The sequence below is a fragment of the Mustela nivalis genome (assembly GCF_964662115.1).
Source record: "Mustela nivalis genome assembly, chromosome: 4".
Classification (NCBI taxonomy): Eukaryota; Metazoa; Chordata; class Mammalia; order Carnivora; family Mustelidae; genus Mustela; species Mustela nivalis.
In genome coordinates, this window is record NC_139023.1 from 98,070,686 (window position 1) to 98,091,650 (window position 20,965).

General features: G+C 38.2%; 1 protein-coding gene across 1 annotated transcript in view; it reads right to left on the bottom strand.

Moving 5' to 3' along the window:
• EGF (epidermal growth factor) overlaps window positions 1–20,965 on the bottom strand; it is a 96,993-nt gene that overhangs the window by 44,596 nt on the left and 31,432 nt on the right. Inside the window, exons 6-8 of the mRNA XM_082728179.1 lie at window positions 12,631–12,756; window positions 11,415–11,537; window positions 215–337 (exon numbers count right to left, since the gene is read on the bottom strand). Of these exons, the coding sequence (XP_082584305.1) occupies window positions 215–337; window positions 11,415–11,537; window positions 12,631–12,756 (372 nt within the window). The remainder of the gene's footprint in view (window positions 1–214; window positions 338–11,414; window positions 11,538–12,630; window positions 12,757–20,965) is intronic.

A 20,965-nucleotide genomic window follows, 5' to 3' on the forward strand; every position in this document is an offset into this window, starting at 1 on the left:
CAAAGCCCAAAGCCCTGGCAACTACTACACCTTGCTGTCTAAAACAGAAAATATGTCAACAAAAACCTGATATAAATGTATATGTTACTCTGTTGTACAAATATCTTTTAATGTGTAATGTTGGAAAGTCTCTTCTCCTTTATAAATAAGATCAATCTTTAGGTGTCACTCAGAAAACTAATGTTTGCAAACAAACAAAAGTCAATAAACTTACCACTACATGTTTTTCCATCTGTCTCAAGCACTGAGCCTTCAGGACAGAAACATACGGGACCATCTGATGTCAGAACACAGTCATAGCTACACTTGGACGTATTGTTTGGACAGGAAATTAATTCTAATTAATGAAGCATAAGGTCAAGATTAGTGTTAAGTCAGGTTTGTGAAAATTTAGCAAAATCAACTGCTAACAAAAATGCTATGCTCAAAACAGTAAGTTAAATCAAGGATCAGACATTTATGAAATGCTATGGTAAGAGAGATATAAAAATAAAGAAGGATCTCAAATCTAAAAAAATTAAAGAAAGACCTTATTTTGGAAAGTGCTTCTAGCTTCCTCTATGTTTCTTTTATATCAAATATTTTCAAAGTTACTAGTCATCAAAGTATTTTTTTGAAAGATTTTATTTATTTATTTGACAGAGAGAAAGCACAAGTAGGCAGAGAGGCAGGCAGAGAGAGAAGAGGAAGCAGGCTCCCCGCTGAGCAGAGTTCCCGATGCGGGGCTCGATCCCAGGACCCTGAAATCATGACCTGAGCCAAAGGCAGAGGCTTTAACCCACTGAGGCACCCAGGTGCCCCAGTCATCAAAATATTTTAAATGGAACTTAGTTAAATGGTTTGCAAGTTCATCTGGAAAACTAATTGTATATGTAAAAAAAAAAAAAAATGAAGAACATTGTAAGAGTGTGGTTAGGTGTAGGAAGAGAATGAGAGGCTCTTAACAAACATCAAAATGTATCATAAAGGAGCATTAACTAAATGAGTGCAGGATTAGACAGAGAGGATAACAGAACCAGATAGAAAACTCAATTTAGAAAAGACTCAAGTATGTATAAGAATGTAGTATGTGTAGTATGTATAAGAATGTAATATGTGTAGTATGTGATAGTTTTTTTTTTTAAGATTTATTTATTTATTTATTTACTTATTTGAGAGAGAGCGAGCACACATGCATGAGTTGCAGGAGTGGGAGGGGAACAGAATCTTCAGGTGGACTCCCCGCTCAGCACAGGGCCTCATGCAATCCCAGGACCCACGAGACCATGACCTGAGCCAAAACCAGGAGTCCAGGTGCTTAACAGATTGAGCCACCTAGGGGCCTCTGTGGAAATGTTATTTTAAATCATGGAGCATGTGAAAGATCATCTGATATGGCACAGAAATAACCGAGAAATGATTTGAGGCAAAAGCTAAATCTCTACCTTATACCATACATCAAAATAAATTCCAAGTAAATCAAAGATTAAAATATAAAGTATGTGTACCATAGAGGTCTTACAAGCCTTGACAATCAAGTGAGATTATGCATGTCATGCGTGGCATGCAGTGGATTCCGTAACAGATTAACATCATGCACTTATGTATATTTGCCAACAGGTAAATCACACGGTATGAGAAGAAGGGCAAATTCCACAGACAAGCACAAATGTAGTGGGTGATTTCCAAAAAACTCACTACCATTATCTATTTTTAAGAGCCTCAAATCCCATAAGCATGTTGACACTCAGACTGACATATTCACTATCATCTCTGGAACAGGACTGGACAATATACATGGTTTTAAACTTTAATTTCTACTTAGCTATGGTAGTAGATTCAATAAGAAATCCACAGGAAGGACCTGAGTATGTGATCCTAAATTGAAAATGGGTGTGTCCGTATACATTCATAGCATGTTTTTTTTTTTTAAGATTTTATTTTTTTGATAGAGAGAGAGCCCAAGTAGGGGGAGCAGCAAGCAGAGGAAGAGGGAGAAGTAGGCTCCCTGCTGAGCAGGGAGCCCAATGTGGGGCTCGATCCCAGAATCCTGGGATCATGACCTGAGCTAAAGGCAGCCACTTAACTGACTGAGCCACCCATGTGTCCCCATATTTCTCTTTTTAAAAAGCGTATTCCTAACTCTGATGCCCCAAAACGATAGACACAATGACTAACTTAATAGCAGGTTATGTTCTCTAAATATAATTTTCTCATTAAAAAGGAGCACTTCTCTTTAAGAAATTGCAAATGCCACGTCTAGAACAGAGAATATACAGGATAAGTCTGGAAAGTATGTCCTATGAGATAACAAGGCAACTTTTGAAGACTACTGGGGTCTTTGAAGAGGCTCCCACTGGCCAAGAAGACAATTTGCTCATCGGTAACGACAAAAACTGTAATAGGTTGAACCATATGAAAAATGTTAAACACCCATGACTTCCTAATAATTTTTAAAAAACACTCACCATTCATCTTTGGAAAATATTAAGGAACCATATCATTTACTTATATAAATAAAGGAAGAAAAAAAATTCAACATTTATCCTGACTTTAATGTAAGAATTCTATCTTGAGGTAACAAAAAAGTTAATGAGAGAAAGTGCTCTTTATGAAGCATAACTAAGACTAAATAATACAACTAGATCTCACCATTTGAAACCCTTGGTGAAGTCACGGACCTATGTATTATTGTTAATGGCCACCACAACCATTCATTGAAAGACCACTGGACTCTGGTCACTCCCAACCATCTTAGTGTCTTCTCTTGTTTGAAAACTGTCCTGTACCTAAGGCAGGAAGATGGTGTCCTCACAGAACAAGAAAAAGTTGCTGGAATAGATCAACTCTAGGCTCCAACCCATTATGAAGAGTGGAAAGTGCATACTGTAGTACAAGAAAGCACTGAAAATTATTAGACAAGGCAAACAAAACTGGTCATCCTCACTAACAACTGTTGCCCAGCCTTGCAGAAATCTAAAATAGAGTACTGTGCCATGTTGGCCAAAACTAGTATCCATCACTATAGTGACAATAACATTAAATTAGGCACAGCATGTGGAAAATATCAGAGAGGTCATTAACACACTAGCTGTTAACGACCCAGGTGATTTTGGTATCTTCAGATTTATGCCCAAATAGCTTTCATGGAAGGCATCAGAATAAGAAGATACGAAGTTCACCTCATCCTATGGATACACCTAGATAACACCCATATATCAGGGTAAAAAACCCAGAAAACAACCTGAAGACTGTGGGAGACCACCTCTCCACAGCTAGTTGTAGAGACATGGCTGGGAACAAACTGACATGGCAAGACATCCCTTGGGAGGGAGTGGCACTCCAAGCATGAAGAATGGGGAAGAGCAGACCCCATCGCAGCCACTCCAGGCACAGGGGGACCCACCCTGGGAAGATGAAGCCCCATAACATTTAGCTATGAAAACTAGAGAGGCTTGGCTCAACACCAGGACCTTTGGATACCAGTAGGCTCAGCTCTGGGAGAGCTGGAAGGCAAGGGGAAACTGAATCCCTACCTTTAAAGAGAGAACATGACAAAGAGCCTCAGGGAGATACAGCATAGAAGCAGCAGTGAGAAAAAAAACCTGGAGTATACAAGAAGGGGATTTATTTACTAATCTCAGAATGTTCACAGGAGGGGCAAGGATCTTTGGGTGACTTCTCCAAGAATAAAAGAGCTGGCTAGTGCTATTTCTCTCCCCTACCCTCTGGCCCAGATACACAGACACCTATGCAAGCCAGTAGTGCCAACACTCTCCACCTAGCTCTCAACAACATACCTTGCCCCCACCCTCTCCTGTGGACACCTACTGCATACAACCTGCCCTAGGCAAGCGTTCCAAGTGGCTCCACAGCATTGGCTTTATGCAAGCAGTCCAGTCAGGGGTCAGCCCCACTCCAAAGTGACTCCTGTCCTGAGGAGAGGGGAAGATAACCACACACACCAGTTTGACTGCAACTCCAGCTGCAGGCTGGGGACTGACATCAAGTCTGACTGCAAGCCCCAGCCACCACTGAAAGCTTCTTGGGAGACAACACAGGGAGAGTACCCTGCAGTGTGGTGCAGCCACAGCTCTGGCAAACATCTGTTGTGACCCAACTCAATTATAAAGTGGCCCCAGACTGGCCCATTAATAACATAGGGGTCAAGGATGTACACAGTCATGATTATATTCAGTACTAGAAATCCTAGCCCCAGCAATTAGACAGCAAATTGGTAGGGAAGATGAAGAACTCTCACCACTTGTAGATGACATGATACTATATAGGGAAAACCCCAAAGACTCCATCAAAAAACTATTCAAACTGATAAATGAATTCAGTAAAGTCACAGGACACAAAATCAATGTACAGAAATCTCCTGCATTCCTACATACTAATAATGAAGCTACAGAAAGTGAAATTAAGAAAAACAAATCACATTCACAATTGCACCAAAACCAGTAAAATATCTAGTAATAAATTTAACCAAAGAGGTGAGAAACCTGTACTCTAAAAATCCGAGTTTTATATCAGGGTAAATAACCCAGAAAACAACCTGAAGACTGTGGGAGACAACCTCTCACAGCTAGTTGTAGAGACATGACTGGGAACAAACTGACATGGCAAGACATCCCTTGGGAGGGAGTGCCACTCCAAGCATATAAAACACGGATAAAAACAAATTCAAGATAACAAAAGGAACTAGACATTCCATGCTCATGGATTGGAAGAATGACTATTGTTAAATGATTATACTATCCAAAACAATCTACAGATTTAATGTAACCCCTATCAAAATACCAATAGCATTTTTCACAGAAGGAAACTAAAACAAATAATCCCGACATTTGTATGGAACACTGAATAGCCAGTTTTTGTTTGAAAACAAAAAACAAAACTGGAGATCACAATCCCAGATTTCAAGATTCACTAAAATACTGTAGTGATCAAAATAGTGTGGTGCTGGCATACATATAGACACATAGATCAATAGAACAGAATAGAGAACCCAGAAATAAACCCACAACTATATGGCCAACAATCTTTAACAAAGGAGTCAGGAATATGCAATAGGAAAAAAGACAGTCTTTTCAACAAATGGTGTTGGGACACCATGGTGTTGGAGAGCTATATGTAAAAGAATGAAATTGGACACTCCCTTTCACTATCTACAAAAATAAACTCAAATGGACTAAAGACCTAAACATGAGACCTGAAGCCATAAAAATTCTTAAAGAGAGGACAGGCAGTAATTTTTCTGACATTGGCCACAGTGACATTTTTTATAGATATGTCTCCTAAAGCAAGGAAAACAAAAGCAAAAATAAGCTCCCAATACTAAAGAAAAAATTTCTGCACAGCAAAGGAAACAATCAACAAAACAAAAGAACGACTGAATGGGAAATATATTTGTAAGTGACATATCTAATAATGGGGTAGTATCTAAAATATATAAAGAACTGATACAACTCAATACCCCCAAACCAAATAATCCAGTTTAAAAACAGGTACAAGACATAAGCAGATAATTCTCCAAAGAAGACACACAGATGGCCAACAGACACATGAAAAGATGCTGAACATCACTCATCAATAGGGAAATACAAATAAAAACAATGAGATATTACCTCACACCTGTCAGAATAGCACTAAGGGATATTTACTCAAAAAATACAAAAACACTAATTTAAAGGGATACATGTACCCCTATGTTTATTGCATCATTAGTTACAATAGCCAAATTATGGAAGCAGCCTAGGTACCCATCAATAGGTAAATGGATAAAGAACTGCGGGGGGGTTTGTGGGTGTGTGTGCGTGTCTATAATGGAATATTACTCAGCTATAAAAAAGAATGAAATCTTGCCATTTGCAATGACATGGTTAAAGCTAGAAAGAACAATGCTAAGCAAAATAGGTCAGAGAAAGATGAACACCATTTGATTTCACTCTTATGTAGAATATAAGAAACAAAACAATTGAACAAAGGAAAAAAGAGAGAGAGAAAGACAAACCAAGAAACAGACTATTAACTACAGAGAACAAACTGATGGTTACCAGAGGGGAGTTGGGTAGAGAGATGGGTCAAATAGGTGATAGGGATTAAAGAGTACACTTATCATGACCAACAACAACAATAAACAAACAACATAGAAACAAAATCCTTTCCACAACAGGTGAAGAGGTGAAAAGAGCCATTGCTGATAATTGAACTAAAGGTAAACAAGGCTCAGTTACAACAGAGCACACCCGACACACATAGAAGACACCCCTAAAGTGCCAGTTTCTGGTGAACAAGGGACACTGCACTGCAGAGGACTATAGGACCTCTTCTTCATAAGGCCACTACTTTCAGGAGCAGGAGACATAGATGACTTTCCTAACACAGAGAAATAGAAATGGGGCATCTGTGTGTCGCAGTTGATTGAGCATCCAGCTCTTAGTTTTGGCTCAGGTCATGATCTCAGGGTCGTGGGATCAAGTTCCACATGGAGCTCTACACTCAGCATGCAGTCTGCTTCAATGTTTTCTCCCTCTGTCCTTCCCACTCATGCTCTCTTCCTTTCCAAAATAAATAAATAAAAAGCTTAATTTTTTTAAAAAAAGGAAAAAAAAGAAATAGACATAGAGAATTAGACAAAGTGAGGAGATGAAGGAATATATCTCAACTGAAAAAAAAAAGGACAAAATCACAGCAAGAGAAATAAACAAAAATAGAGATAAGCAATAGATCTAATAAACCATTAAATGTAGTGGTCATAAAGATACTCAATGGACTCAAGAAAAAAGTGGATTATCTCAGTGAGATCCTCAACAAAGATAAAGAAAATATAAAAAAGAATCAATCAAAGATCAAGAACTCAATAACTGAAATAATAATATACTAGAGGGAATAAATAGTAGACTAGAGGAAGTAAAAAAAAATGGATCAGTGAGCTGGAGGACAAGGTAATTAATGGAAAGCAGTAAACCTGAAAAGGAGAAAGAAAAAAGAATAATAAAAAATGAGAACAGGTTAAGGGAACTCAGTGATACCGTCAAGCCTAATAACATTTACATTATGGGAATCTCAGAAGGAGAAGAGAGAGAAAGGGGGCAAAAAATTTATTTGAAGAAATAATTGCTATAAACTTCCCAAATCTGGGGAAGTAAACAGATATCCATATTCAAGAGATAGAGAAGGCCCTAGCAACATCAACCCAAGGAAGTCCAAATAAAAACCAGTAATAATTAAAATAGCAAAAAGTACTGATAGAGAATTTTAAAAGGAACAAGAGAAAAAAAAAAAGTTACATACAGGGGAAACTCCATAAAGCTATCAGCTGATTTTTTTTAGCAGAAACTTTGCAGGACAGAAGAAAGTTGCATAATATAATCAAATTGCTGAAAGACTATAAAAAGAGACAAACAAGGACTCTACATAACCATTAAGGGAATAATCCAACAAAAAGATTAATAATTGTAAATATTTATGCACCCAACAAATACATAAAGCAGCTAATAACTAACATAAGGGAAGTACTCAATTGTAATACAATAATAGTGGGGAATTTTAACAACCCATTTATGTCAATGGCTAGATCATCCAAACAGAAAATCAATAAGAAGCAGTGGCATTGTTAACACATCAGATCTCATGGATCTGACAGATATGTGCAGAAGGTTCCATCCTAAAACAGCAGAATACAATTCCTTTCAAGTGTACATGGATGATTCTCAGAAGAGACCACATGTTAGAACACAAAACAAGTCTCAACAAGTTCAAAAAGTCTGAAGTCTTACCATACATCTTTTCTGACCACAACACTACGAAACTAGAAATCAACCACAAGAAAAAAATCAGGAAAAAACACAAATACACAAAGGTTAAATAATACGGTATTAAACCATGGGTGGGCAAATCAAGAAATCAAAAAGGAAATAAAAATACATAGAAACAAATGAAAAGGAAAACACGCAGTTCAAAATCTTTGGGATTCAAGAAAAGCTGTTTTAAAAGGGAACTTTTTGATTAGCCTCTAGTCATCCTCATAAAAGAGAAAGAGAGGGAGAGGACTCAAACTCAGAAATGAAAAGAGGAGAAATAAAAACCAACACCACAGAAATAAAGAAGTTATAAGAGAACATTATGAAAAATTATGTCAAAAAATTGGTGAAAATTGGGAAAACTTGACAGTTATATGTAAGAGAATGAAACTGGACCACTCTCTTTTACCATACACAAATATAACTCAAAATGGATTAATGATCTAAACATGAGACCTAAAACCATAAAAACACTGGAAAAGAGAACAGGCAGTAATTTCTTTTACATAGAAAATTTTTTCAAGATACCTCACCTAAGGCATCTGAACCAAAAGCAAAAACGGTTTGTAACTACTGGACTACATTAAAAAATAATAATAATAACCTTTTGCATAACAAAGGAAATAATTAACAAAACAAAAAAATCTACTGAACAAAAGAAGAGATTTATAAATGACATATCTGTTAAGGGGTTAGTATCTCAAACATAAATAGAACTGGTACAACTCAATGCCCAAAAACCAAATAATTCAATTTAAAAATCGACAGAAGACCTGAACAGGTAGTTTTCCAAAGAAGACCTACAGATGGCCAACAGAAACGTGAAAAGATGTTCAACATCACTCATCACCAGAGAAATGCAAATCAAAACCACAAGGAAGTATCACCTTACACCTGTCAGAACCGCTAAAACCAAAAACATAAGAAACAACAAGTTCTGGCTTTAAGGACCTATTTAGCCAGAGCGACTCCATCTTGGGTAAATAGCCATTTTGTTGTTTGTGCAGTAAACTTAAATTGACTCTCCCCCTCAAGAGAAACTTACTTAGAAACAAGTCTGGGAAACCAGTGAAATGTAGTCGGCTAGTTCCTAATAACAGAGCCCAGAATACAAGGACGAGTCAGGCCAGATGGAGACATCTAATCAGTATGAAGTACTGTTTTTAACAGTGAGAAGGTCTTGCTCAAGCCTAAATGACTCCATCTTGGGAAGGATGACAATCTTATTATTCACACTGAATATGTTAACTGACTAAGCCTTCCCAAAAAGTAACAGTTTGTAACAGTTTGTAACGGTTTGTAATCTTAAATAACAAGTCACCAGACCAGATGGAACTAGCCAATCAGCAAGAGACACACAAACCCAGTAGGTTGAGATACCAAGATATGGGTTGCAGTTTCACCCAATAAAAGGTAATCTGTAAGATTGGAAGGGGTCGCTCTCTTCGGAGACGGCCCTGACGGTCAGTCTAACTTCTAATGCTTAGCATAGAATAGAGCTTTGCATAACTTTCACCTTGTCTCAGTTTCATTCCCCTGACCAATCAGTCTAACTTCTAATACTTATCATAAAATAAAGCTTTAAATAACTTCCACTTTCTCTCAGTCTCGTTTCGTTTAATAACGGACCTAACATGGCAAGACTGTAGAGAAAAAGGAACCCTTGTGCACTGCCGGTATGGATGAAAACTGGTGCAGCCACTGTGGAAAACAGTATGGAGGTTCCTCAAAAAATTAAAAATAGAATTAGGATATGGTCCAGTAATTCCACTAGTGGGTATTTACCCAAAGAATACAAAACACTAGTTCAAAAAGATATATGCACCCCTATGTTTATTGCAATATTATTTGCAATAGCCAAATTATGGAAGCAACTCAAGTGTCCACCAACAAATGAATGGATAAAGAAGTGGTGTACATACTTGATAGAATATTACTCAGCCATACAAAAGAATGAAATCTTGCCATTTGCAACAACATGAAGGGTTCTAGATGGTATAATGCTAAGTGAAATAAGTCACTCAGAGAAAGACAAATATCATATGACTTCATCGTATGTAATATTTAGGAAACAAAAGAAATGAAAAAAGAAAAAGAGAAACCAACAAACAGACTCTTAACTATAGTGAACAAACTGATGGTTACCAGAGGGGAAATTGGTGGAAGCACAGGGCAAACAGGTGAAGAGGATTAAGAGGACGCTTATCTTGATGAACACTGAGTAATGTAGAGAATTGTTGAATCACTATATTGTACAGAAACTAATATAAAACTGTATGTTAATTATACCAGAAATTTTTTAAAAGAATAAAAATAAAACAAAATACATATTTTTTAAAGAGAAAGAAATATGTCCAGAACAGACTGGTGAAAAGTAAATCATGTAAAATTTTTCTTTATTAAAACTGGTAAGGGATGCCTGGGTGGCTCAGTTGGTTAAGCAGCTGCCTTCGGCTCAGGTCATGATCCCGGCGTCCTGGGATCGAGTCCCACATCCTTGCTCGGCAGGGAGCCTGCTTCTCCCTCTGCCTCTGCCTGCCATTCTGTCTGCCTGTGCTCACTCTCCACGCCCCCCTCTCTGATAAATAAATAAAATCTTAAAAAAAAAAAAAAAAACTGGTGAGGGGTGCCTGGGTGGCTCAGTTGGTTAAGTGTCTGCTTTTGGCTCAGGTCATGTTCTCAGAGTTCTAGGACTGAGCCCCACATCGGGCTCCCTGTTCACCAGGGACCCTGCTTTTTCCTATCCCTCTACCCATGCTCATGCTCTCTCTCTCTCTCAAATAAATAAATACAATCTTAAAAAAAAATTGGCCAGAACTTGTTGAAAAAAGAGAAAAAAAAGACTATTAAGGAAACTTTATAATGGATGACAAAAAGAGAAATGACCAGATACTATGTGTCTTCTGATGGAAGTATAAACACACCTAGGAAGCAATCCTGCCAAAAATGTCAAAGCTGAATCTGCTCAAGCATTGTATCTAACCACAAGTTTGCAGAAAGACAGGGACATCACAGAAGTGTGATCAGGAAAATCCAAAATGTGAGAAACCACAGGAAAAAAAACAGTTTCTTCAACAGATACTTTCAAGGAGAAAAAAAACAGAGGTGAGGGAATCTGTAGAACAAAAGAGAAGTATTAAGCTAATACAACACATAGCTCTTGTCTGGATGGTTATTCAAACAAACCAACTGTTTAAAAAAACTTTTTAAAGTAAGTTGAGCACTGTCTAGACATTTGGTGTTATTAGGGAATTATTGCTCATTTTTTCAGGTGTGACAATGGTATTGTGACAGGATAATAGATGATAGCAGGGAATTAGAGCGAGTGTTTCAGATATAATAATGTATCATGATTGTGTTTTTACATGCTTATCTTTCAGAGATATACAAGAAAATATGGATAAATAAACAAGAAATGTATATATAGAGAGATTTATATACTTATTTCCCCAACCTTAGGGGTTTTGATTTAAAAGGTCTTCGGTCATGTCATTCATGTATATAATAAAACATCAAAGTAATTCTGATATATACTGCTGATCAAGGCTATGGCTATCTGTAACCCAGATCATAGCCACCTGAGAAACATCACTGAAAATGAAAGAAAATAGTGCAATAAATACTTACGATGACACCGTTTCCCATCAGGAAGCAGAATAAATCCTACAGGACATGTGCAGTAATAAGATCCCGGGACATTTTCACACCCAAGAGTACAGCCATGATTCCAAAAGGCACATTCATTGACATCTATGCAATGACAACAATAAAACCTAGATGGTTATTTTCTTAAATAAATTGTAATATTGCTAATAAGTCAGCACAAAGTAGAATATCACACACTTAGAAGTGCTGTAACTGACCATGTTTTTGCTACCCTCACAAAAAATGAAAGAAGTCAGTTCGACTGTCATGAAAGCCATTTTTACTGTCTCAGTTTATACATTCATATAAACCTGTATTTTCATACCAGAATTGCCTTCAGGAAAAAGTAACACAATTTCCCATGAAAAGATGTAGGCTTTGAAGGCGGGGACTCTTGAAAGTTCGAGATGGGGATATGACATCCCCTGCTCTGCTCTTCAGCCTTCTCAGAGCTGACAGGAGCCCTTCCCTGAATGTAGAACATTCCCCAGCAGCTTCACTGTGGTTGAAACCCAGCTTTCAGGCTGCTATGCTATGGCTCTCTCCCACTGGTCCCAGGTGAGCAGGATATGGTAACTTACACCTCAGTGTCAGGTTTACCTGACATCACACCCCAACTAACTCTACTGAATGTGTGCTATAGCCATTGAAAGATTTTCATTAGTAACTCACTGGACTGACCTACCAGGACAAAGAATACAGTATTTCTCCCCGGTTCACTGAAATGGGCCTGAATTCTCAAAATAGATAAACAGTCTTGGTTACATAGCTTCTCAAGATTCCTACCAGACTTTTATGAGATGTGGTGTGGGAATCACTTACTCTTTGAGGATATAATGATAGCTGTGGAACTGTACTCCCTTTAAAAATTTGAAAATGCTAATATTTTGCCACTGTGAAACCCTCAGAGGTCTCTGGAGTCCACTCAGAGAATCCCTGCCTCATATCAAGCTCTGAGTAGCTTCTAAGAGTACTGGATCTAGGAACACAACACATAGAGATGATCTGAAAGTTATTATGAAGGTTTTCACAAAAGAAGAAAAAGAAAATTATTTTTCTGGGGCAAAAGAGGAAGAAAGTTCAAGTTGGTTCTACTTCAAGGCTCTGGAGGACCCACTGAAGACCAGCTACTGGCTCAGGTGGGCTGTCATTGCTTTAGGTAGCTACCCCTCACCCCACCCCACCCCCCGTACGTTACCTTCACAGTACTTTCCATCTGGACTTAAAGTATATCCCTCCGAACACGTGCACGAATAGGATTTAGAGCCTTGACCACACATGCTGCCTCTGCAGCTACCTTTCCTCCATTTGCAGAGTTTCTGATCTAAAAGAGAAGATGGTTTATTTGGAGTGGAGATGTATTGTAACAGGGAAACTGCTTGATCCCTTTGTGGTTCTTGGAAGTCTAATACCTCCCATGACAAGAGTAGGGGTGCTGTCTTTCCCGGAGTGGCTCTGCTCTGGAGCCAAGCGGTATGAGCCTGGATTCTGAAGCATTCAGAGAGGCAACCCACTTCTCTAATTTATTATTCCTACCAAAGCGCTCAGGATTGGACATCCTAATTAGCTGGTGATTTCATTCCTTGAGCTATAAACACTAAATGCAACTTAGTGTTTCATTCTGCTTTACTTATTTTTTTTTTTTTAAGTTTTTTTGAGAGAGAGAGCAGTGGGGAGGGGTAGAGGGAGAGAGAGTCTTAAGCACACTCTGGGCTGAACATGACCCTGATGCCCAGCTGGTTCTCAGCACCCTGAGATCATGACCTGAGTTTACCACCCAAGCCGAAACCAAAAGTCAGGCAATTAAACTATACCACCCAGGTGCCCCTCTGCTTACTTATTTTATATACATTTATCTTTATACAAATAAAATTCTTTACATTTCTCAGTGCTCATCAACAGAACTGTATTCTTAATCCCCTTTATTTCATTCATTCCGGTTTATTTTTATTAAAAAAATGAAAAAGCACATAAACAAAAATTCTGAAAATGAAAGATCTGTTTAAGAAACAAAAAATCTTTAATCTTAAGAACATCTTTTCTTAAGTATAATAGTTATAGATCCGATCGATATATATATATATATATTTAGCTGCTTTTAGGATCCTTATTTAAAGAACAACATCTTTCAGACTTAAAATACACCACAAGTCTTATGTCTTATCCCCAAATTTCTAAGTCCATTGCTGCTGGTATTCCATGTTTTACAAAACAACCCAGAGTAGATAGTCAAATCTGCTTAGTGAGGTAGGTGCTTGGACTGGATTAGCCAAATACGTGGAACAACAAAAGGACAATGTTGCACCTTTGATTTTCAGAGCCAGCGTCAAGAGACAAACTAGTAATGCATATATCCCTGTTCAAATTTTGTTCCTTCCTACTTTTGCCCATTGTAACAATGATGGGACCTTTGTAAAATGTTCTGGGAAATACAGAGTTAATCCTGAGGGCAGATTTCAAGACCCAAATAGATAGAGAGGTCAGAACTCTGGCAAGAGGTGACAGACGGCAGGGGAAAGCTGGGGTCGTGGCAGGGTTGAGATCAGTGAGAGCCTCTGAAAAATGAGAAGAGCCAAGGGTCCAACAAAAGGGCTGCTAAAAACATGCTGTGAATGGCACAAGCAACAAACCAGGAAGAGCTTTTGCTCCGCAGTTCAAGAAGCTGAGACCATTTCCATGTAAGATTTTTCCTCTAGTCTCTGTTTATCTACTTATAAGATGTCTCCTCACTCTGACTCTACCAATTTCCTTCTTTTTCAAGTCCCTATACATTCTTCTTGACCAATAACACCATGACACAGTAAATACATATTCTTGCCCTCTTTTTTAAAAAAGATTTTTATTTATGTATTTGACAGAGAGAGATCACAAATAGAGAGATAGGCAGAGAGAGAGGGAAGCAGGCTCCCTGCTGAGCAGAGAGCCCAATGAGGGGACTCCATCCTAGGACCCTGAGATCATGACCTGAGCCAAAGGCAGAGGTTAACCCACTGAGCCACCCAGGCGCCCCTATTCTTGCCCTCTTGAAAATGTCCCCAGTGTGCATTGAGACTACTGGCCCTTTAGAGATTCTGACTTGGTCCATCAAGAGAAAGACTCAGAACTTTGCATTTTCTTTTTTTTTTTTTTTTTTTCTTTTTTGGAATCCAAGAATAAAACCCTTTAAGGACTCCGCATTTTCAGCTGAATCAGAGTGAGTCTGTTGTGGAGAGTCTTACACCACACTTTGAGAAACGGCCTACTGCACTAATGAAACATCCCAGCCTCCCCTCAGTTATTAATACCTCCTTTTAGCAAGTCTGTGTTGTGAACTTAGTTATTTTAAACTTGTCTATTCAGAGCTCATGATGGAATTAAATACAAAATCAATCTTGCCGAGTATTTGATACTGTTGCAATATTACCTACTGAATCAGTTCAGATTTACACTGAATAGTTCTTAGATATTGATCCCAAACATTTTATTTCTTATATATGGTTTCCAGACCAAGCACACATGTATAGATAGCTACATTGCTTTCAGGTTCCTGCATGCTTCATATATTAAAATTTTAACTAAGCAAAATGAAAAAATAAAATGACCCAGATTTTAAAAGTAAATGACTAAGATTAAAAGACAAAATGTACCGACTCTGAATGTCAGGAAAAAAAAAAAAAACATTTTATTTTAATCTTTAAAATTTTAAAACTTTAATTTTTATGAAGTTTGCAAGGGAATAACAACAATAAAAATATAGAAATGTCCAAGTTGACATTTCTTTTAATTTGAAGATCTAATAGGCTTTATTAAATGATTCATGAATCCAACAGCACCCTATCTACAAGGTGAAGAAGCAGTCCTCTGACTCAGCCTTTTAAAGGCACCAAAGTGCTACTACTTTCTTGATGTAACCCCCCCCCCAAAAAATGAGGACTTATGTTTCCTAGCAATATCCCTCATAAAAATCTTACCAAACACAGCATGACAGGTGAGTACAGGATTAAGGACTAGGAAAACCAAGTTTTCTGGTTCTGCCTGTACATCAAATCATGATCTCTTTCATCTTGGTTTCTTAATACATGAAATAAAAGTTTGGAATAGTGCCCGAGATCCCTTATTTAAAAAAAAAAAAAAAAAAAATTTATGGTTCTATACAGAATCAGATGTTTGTGGTAAATTCCTCTAAGTTTGTACCTCTAAAGAGTCTCAAACCCTGATTACTGCTTATAATGTGTTAATAAGGAGTCAAACTGCTTAATGAAGAAACACAATTAGCATCCAGGGTACAGGAAATTCTGCATTCTTCATCTAGATCCACTATTATTTATCACTTTTTTGTACTTTTCTCCTACCTCTCGCCTCCACGTACCTGTGCTCTTACCATCATCATCGCACTCATTCCGTGGTCATGATGATGATGTAAATATGCTTCTTTTTTCTATTAACCAATAAGCTTCTTGAGGCTAAGGGGCGAATCCCATTCACATTTTATAGCCCAAACAGCACCCAGCATGGTGCCTTTCACAACACGGGTATACTATAGACATAGGCTTCATGCACAAAAAAAAACCCTGTGATCATGTCACCTGCAACTTAACTCCTTTATTTCATTTCTCCTACAATTTCCCACTTAGTGTTAGAACTCAAGACAGTCAGCGTCCACTCGCCCAGTACCCCTTCCAAGCTACCATGGTGCCCATGGTTTGCATGGTCCTCATGAGCCATATATATCACTCTTCAATGATGAAGATAGCCAGAACAGCATCACCATTCTCCTCTAAATGGTTAGGCTGAGGATGCACCTGAATTCAGGTGCTAAACATGTTATTTTTTATTTATGTATTTATGTATTTATTTATTTATTTGACAGACAGAGATCACAAGTGGGCAGAGAGGCAAACAGAGAGAGAGGGGGAAGCAGGCTCCCTGCTGAGCAGAGAAACCAATGAGGGGCTCCATCATGGGATCATGCCCTGAGCCGAAGGCAGAGGCTTTACGCCACTGAGCCACCCAGGTGCCCCAAGCGCTAAACACTTTAAAAGGTCATTTTAGGAAGTGGCAAAACATAGAGGATTGAAGGCTATATTTTTGCTTAATCTTCTTAATCTTCTGCTGTTCTTTAGCTTCAAATTAGGCCAAAGCTAGCATTCATCCAGCTGCTGCTGACCTCAGATAACACCCCTTCCCACAGCTCAGCAGGGCAGCTTAATTACCTCTGAGATCAAATTAAAGCTCCTAATCGTGGCGTTAATGTCCACCACCAATTGCGCCTTGGATACCTGCCTGCCTAACACACAGGCTCTCTGAGCTCTTCTACCGCTGAGTTAATCTGTAGATTTCACCCTGGCCCAATTCTGAAATAATGTAGGTGGCTATCCCCATCGACTTTTCTCAAATTCAGTGTAAGACTCACCTCATCGAGAAAGCCTTTCTAGTATCTTCAGTTTGAACCCATTCCCTTTAACCATTCTTATACCTCATTGTCAGCACCCCTAGTATTTAGCACATACAATAAAAAATTCAAAGAACATTTTATAAACCATTTACATTATCTCATTTAATTTTCATAACAAGCCCTTGAGCTATGCAGCGCACATGTATCTTTCACGTTACAGATTAGGAAACCGTGTCTTAAGGATCAATAAGGGGTAAACCTGGGACGCAAGCTCAAGCTTTCTGGCTGTAGACCCATGTTTTGACTGATAGATACACACACGCTTGTGTGTATGTTTATGTGTATACTCATATGTATGTGCATATATATAGCTAGGTTTTTATAGAATAAATATATATTATATATACAATATTATAATTTTTCTTTTTTTTTTAAGATTTTATTCATTTATTTGAGAGAGAGAGAAAGCACGTGAGGGTGGAGGATCAGAGGGAGAAGCAGACTCCCCACTGAGCGGGGAAACCAATGTGGGACTTGATCCTGGAACTCCAGGATCATGACCTGAGCCAAAGGCAGTCGCTTAACCATCTGAGCCACCCATGTGCCCCAGAACCTAGTTATGTTTTGTTTCATTTATTTATTGTCTTCCTCAGTAATGAGTTTCCTGAATAAATGACTTCTTCAATTTCCTCAAACACCTTCCCAGACTGTATAATATAGGTTTATTCTTCCTTGTTAATGGAAAAATAATGAGGAAGAAAATACAAGAATAGTCTCTTGGAATTCTTAACTACAGTAAAAACAAAGGCCACTTAGCCAGAATTCATCTACTTGGTATCCTCATTCATCTAAACCCCTCAAAGAATCAATAGCCTCTGAAGAGTTTAAAAAAATATATAGACTTTTTACTCCAGATGAGCCCCTTGGACCCATTCAGTCATTTCTTGTTTTGTACCCATTTCTGACAAGTGTGACCATGGCTAGCTCCTAGCATAAAGATGGAAATGCAAGGTGTCCCTGCCTCTCCCATGTCACCACCCCACTCCCATTGCACTCCCCAGAAAGGACTGCATGATGAGCCCAGACAGAGCCTCAACTCAGCTTTCCCGACTGCCAGGGCCAGTTACTAGGAGAGGGCAGTTGAGGTCCCTCTTGGTCATCTCTCCCACAAAGGCTAGAAGCCTCAGTTTGGGGCTCCTCCTGGAGAAAAATGGTGCAATGTGAGTGTCAAAATATTAACAGCAATGACTAGAAACATGTCAAATATTTTTTAAATCTTTGAGTTTATCAAGATGCTTAAAAAAAAAAAAAGACCCTTTATTCTGAAAACAGATAAAGGAAAGAATCAAATATTTAATTTACTTTTCCTATAAAAGATCCTCCCCAGGGAAATTATAGCTGATGTAGAAAAGTTCATCAGCTAACAAGTGCATAAGCAGTGATACAATGTCATCTCCTTGAAAATCTAATGACAAAAGGTTCTAGGCAATGATAATCAATAGTTTCTAAAGCTATTATGTGAAAGGCTGATGGGAAACTTTACAATGGATGGACCACTTTGCAACACCTAAACTGCTGATAAATTTTGAACGTCATAGTAAAAACCACAACTAGGCATCACATGGCCCCTGGTGTGATTGATCAGTAGTAAAGCATACAGTACTATCTCCAGTGCCACCATTCATACAAAAAGTATCTGATCAGGCTTCTAGACCCAAACTAGCTGTGTATAGGAAATACGGAATCATGTTAAATGACACCATAGGGTTATCTCTGTAAAATCCAAAATGTGGAAAATTCTACAGGACAAATGATCCTGTTTCCTCAACAAATAAATGGCAAAAAAAATGCCTCAGATTAGAAAATAAACAGAGTCCACAGTCAGGCATGTGGAAACCAGCAAAAATTAGAGTGGAGGGCAAGAAAGAAGACAGAAAAGTGATAGAGAACCATTCCAAGTTTTTAAAAGGCATTTCAAGGGGCAGAATTTCGTATCAGAGCAAACTCGCATTTAAAACCCAGCTTTGGGGGTGCCTGGGTGGCTCAGTCGTTAAGTATCTGCCTTCCACTCGGGTCATCAGCCCGGGTTGGTCCCTGCTCAGTGGGGAGTCTTCTTCTCCCTCTCCTCCTGCTTGAGTTCCCTCTCTAACTGTCCTTCTCTCTGTCAAATAAATAAATACAATCTTTAAAAATAAAATAAAAATAAAATCCAGCTTTGCCTCAAACCAGTCTGATGATTGCCCTAGCAGCATGTATCTTTGTATGATCCTACTCATAGCCATCCATATTTTACCAAGATTTCCATGAGAAATAACAGAGATTTGGATGTTTGAACTGATCATTTAAAATCATTTGAAAACAGAAAATAAGTGTTGGTAGAAATGTAATATGGCATAGCCACTGTCTGGAATGTAGTATGGTGGGTCCTCAGAAAATTAAAAAGGAGATACTATATGATCTAGCAATTTACTTCTGGGTATATATCCGAAAGAATTGAAAACAGAGTCTTGAAGAGATATTCGTATGCCCAGGTTCACTGCAGCATTATTCACAATAGCTAACACATGGAAGTAACCCACATAGCCATCGACAGATAAATGGATAAACAAAATGTGGTAATATACACACCCAGTGGAATATTATTCAGCCTTTAAAAGGAAGAAAGTTCTGACACATGTTACAACATGGATGAAACAAGAACCTTATGCTAAGTGAAAAAAGCCAGTCACCAAAAGACAACTGTACGATTCTACTTCTAGGAGGCACTGAGAGCTGTCGAAATCATAAAGACAGAAAGTAGAATGGTGATTGCCAGAGGCTGGGAGATGGTACAGAGAACATGTATGGAATTTTGATTTTATAAGAAGAGTTATGGATAGTATGATGTTGCATGACAGTATGGATAACTTAATGGCACTGAACTGTACACTGCAAAATACTTTCTCTTTAAAGGTTTTATTTACTTATTTGTAGAGAGAGAATGAAAGAGAGCGAGCAGGGGGGAGAGGCAGAGGGAGAGGGAGTAGCAGACTCCCCACTGAGCAGGGACACTGATGCGGGACTCAATCCCAGAACCCTGAGATCATGATTTAAAGCTGAAGCAGATGCCCAACAGACTGAGCCACCCAGATGCTCCATGTACACTTAAAAATACTTAGGATGGTAAACTTTATGTTATGTGTAGTTAACCACCATAAAAAATTTTTGGAAAAAAATTGTAAGAAAAAAATACTCAAATTTCTGCATGATTCTTTTCTAGAGGTTTCCAAATAACCAAGGATTGACAGTAGACATTCTAGCAATGACATAATCAAAATGAATCGGAGTCCCACCTGAGCAGTTTTAACTCTACTTATCACTTCCATAAGCAGGTAGATCTCCAGGTGGAAGCAATTCTCCTGCATGAAATCTAGAACCAAAGAAATTCAGCAATATTCTTGTTCATGAAATGAATCTGAAGTATTTCACACAGTCCTGATGGTAGACACCCTTCATTTTCCAAAGAATATGTCTTGGAAAATCTCTTATGAACATAAAACTGGAATCTACATCTCAAGAGTAGAGAAGAAAGCAAAAATATATCAACTTTTTATAGCAGTATATATGAGCAGTAAAACTAGTTGTAAAAATCCCTGGAAGTTGAGCTTGAAATAATGAGAGACCAATTCTATGACAGCCAGGAGAGAAGGGTGTGTGGGGGGGGGTATGAAAGAGAGAGAGATATTTTGGCCCCATGATCTATGCACACGAAAGCATTTAACCACCAGGAGGCCATGGATAGATAAGAATATGCCAAATTAAAGGTTTCCCCCGAACAAATAAGGCAAAATCTAAGATATGAAATTAAAGAGAATAGTAATATCATTGCCATTATATAAAATATTGCTGAATTTATTCACTGTGGTTGGGGAAAAAGTATGGTGTCACTCTGCCTAGGTTCAAACCCCAATTCCTCCACAGTGTGACCTTGAACACGCTATTATGATACTTCTGCAACTCAGCTTTTTAATCAAACAGTGGTAATAATGACACCTAGTTCATAGGATTGTTGTGAAAATTAAATGAGATGATATGAATAATGCCAGCACAGATAATTCCTTACACACTCGATAATTGTGATGATTTCTATTATTTCTAAGGATGATACAGTCTGTGGCAT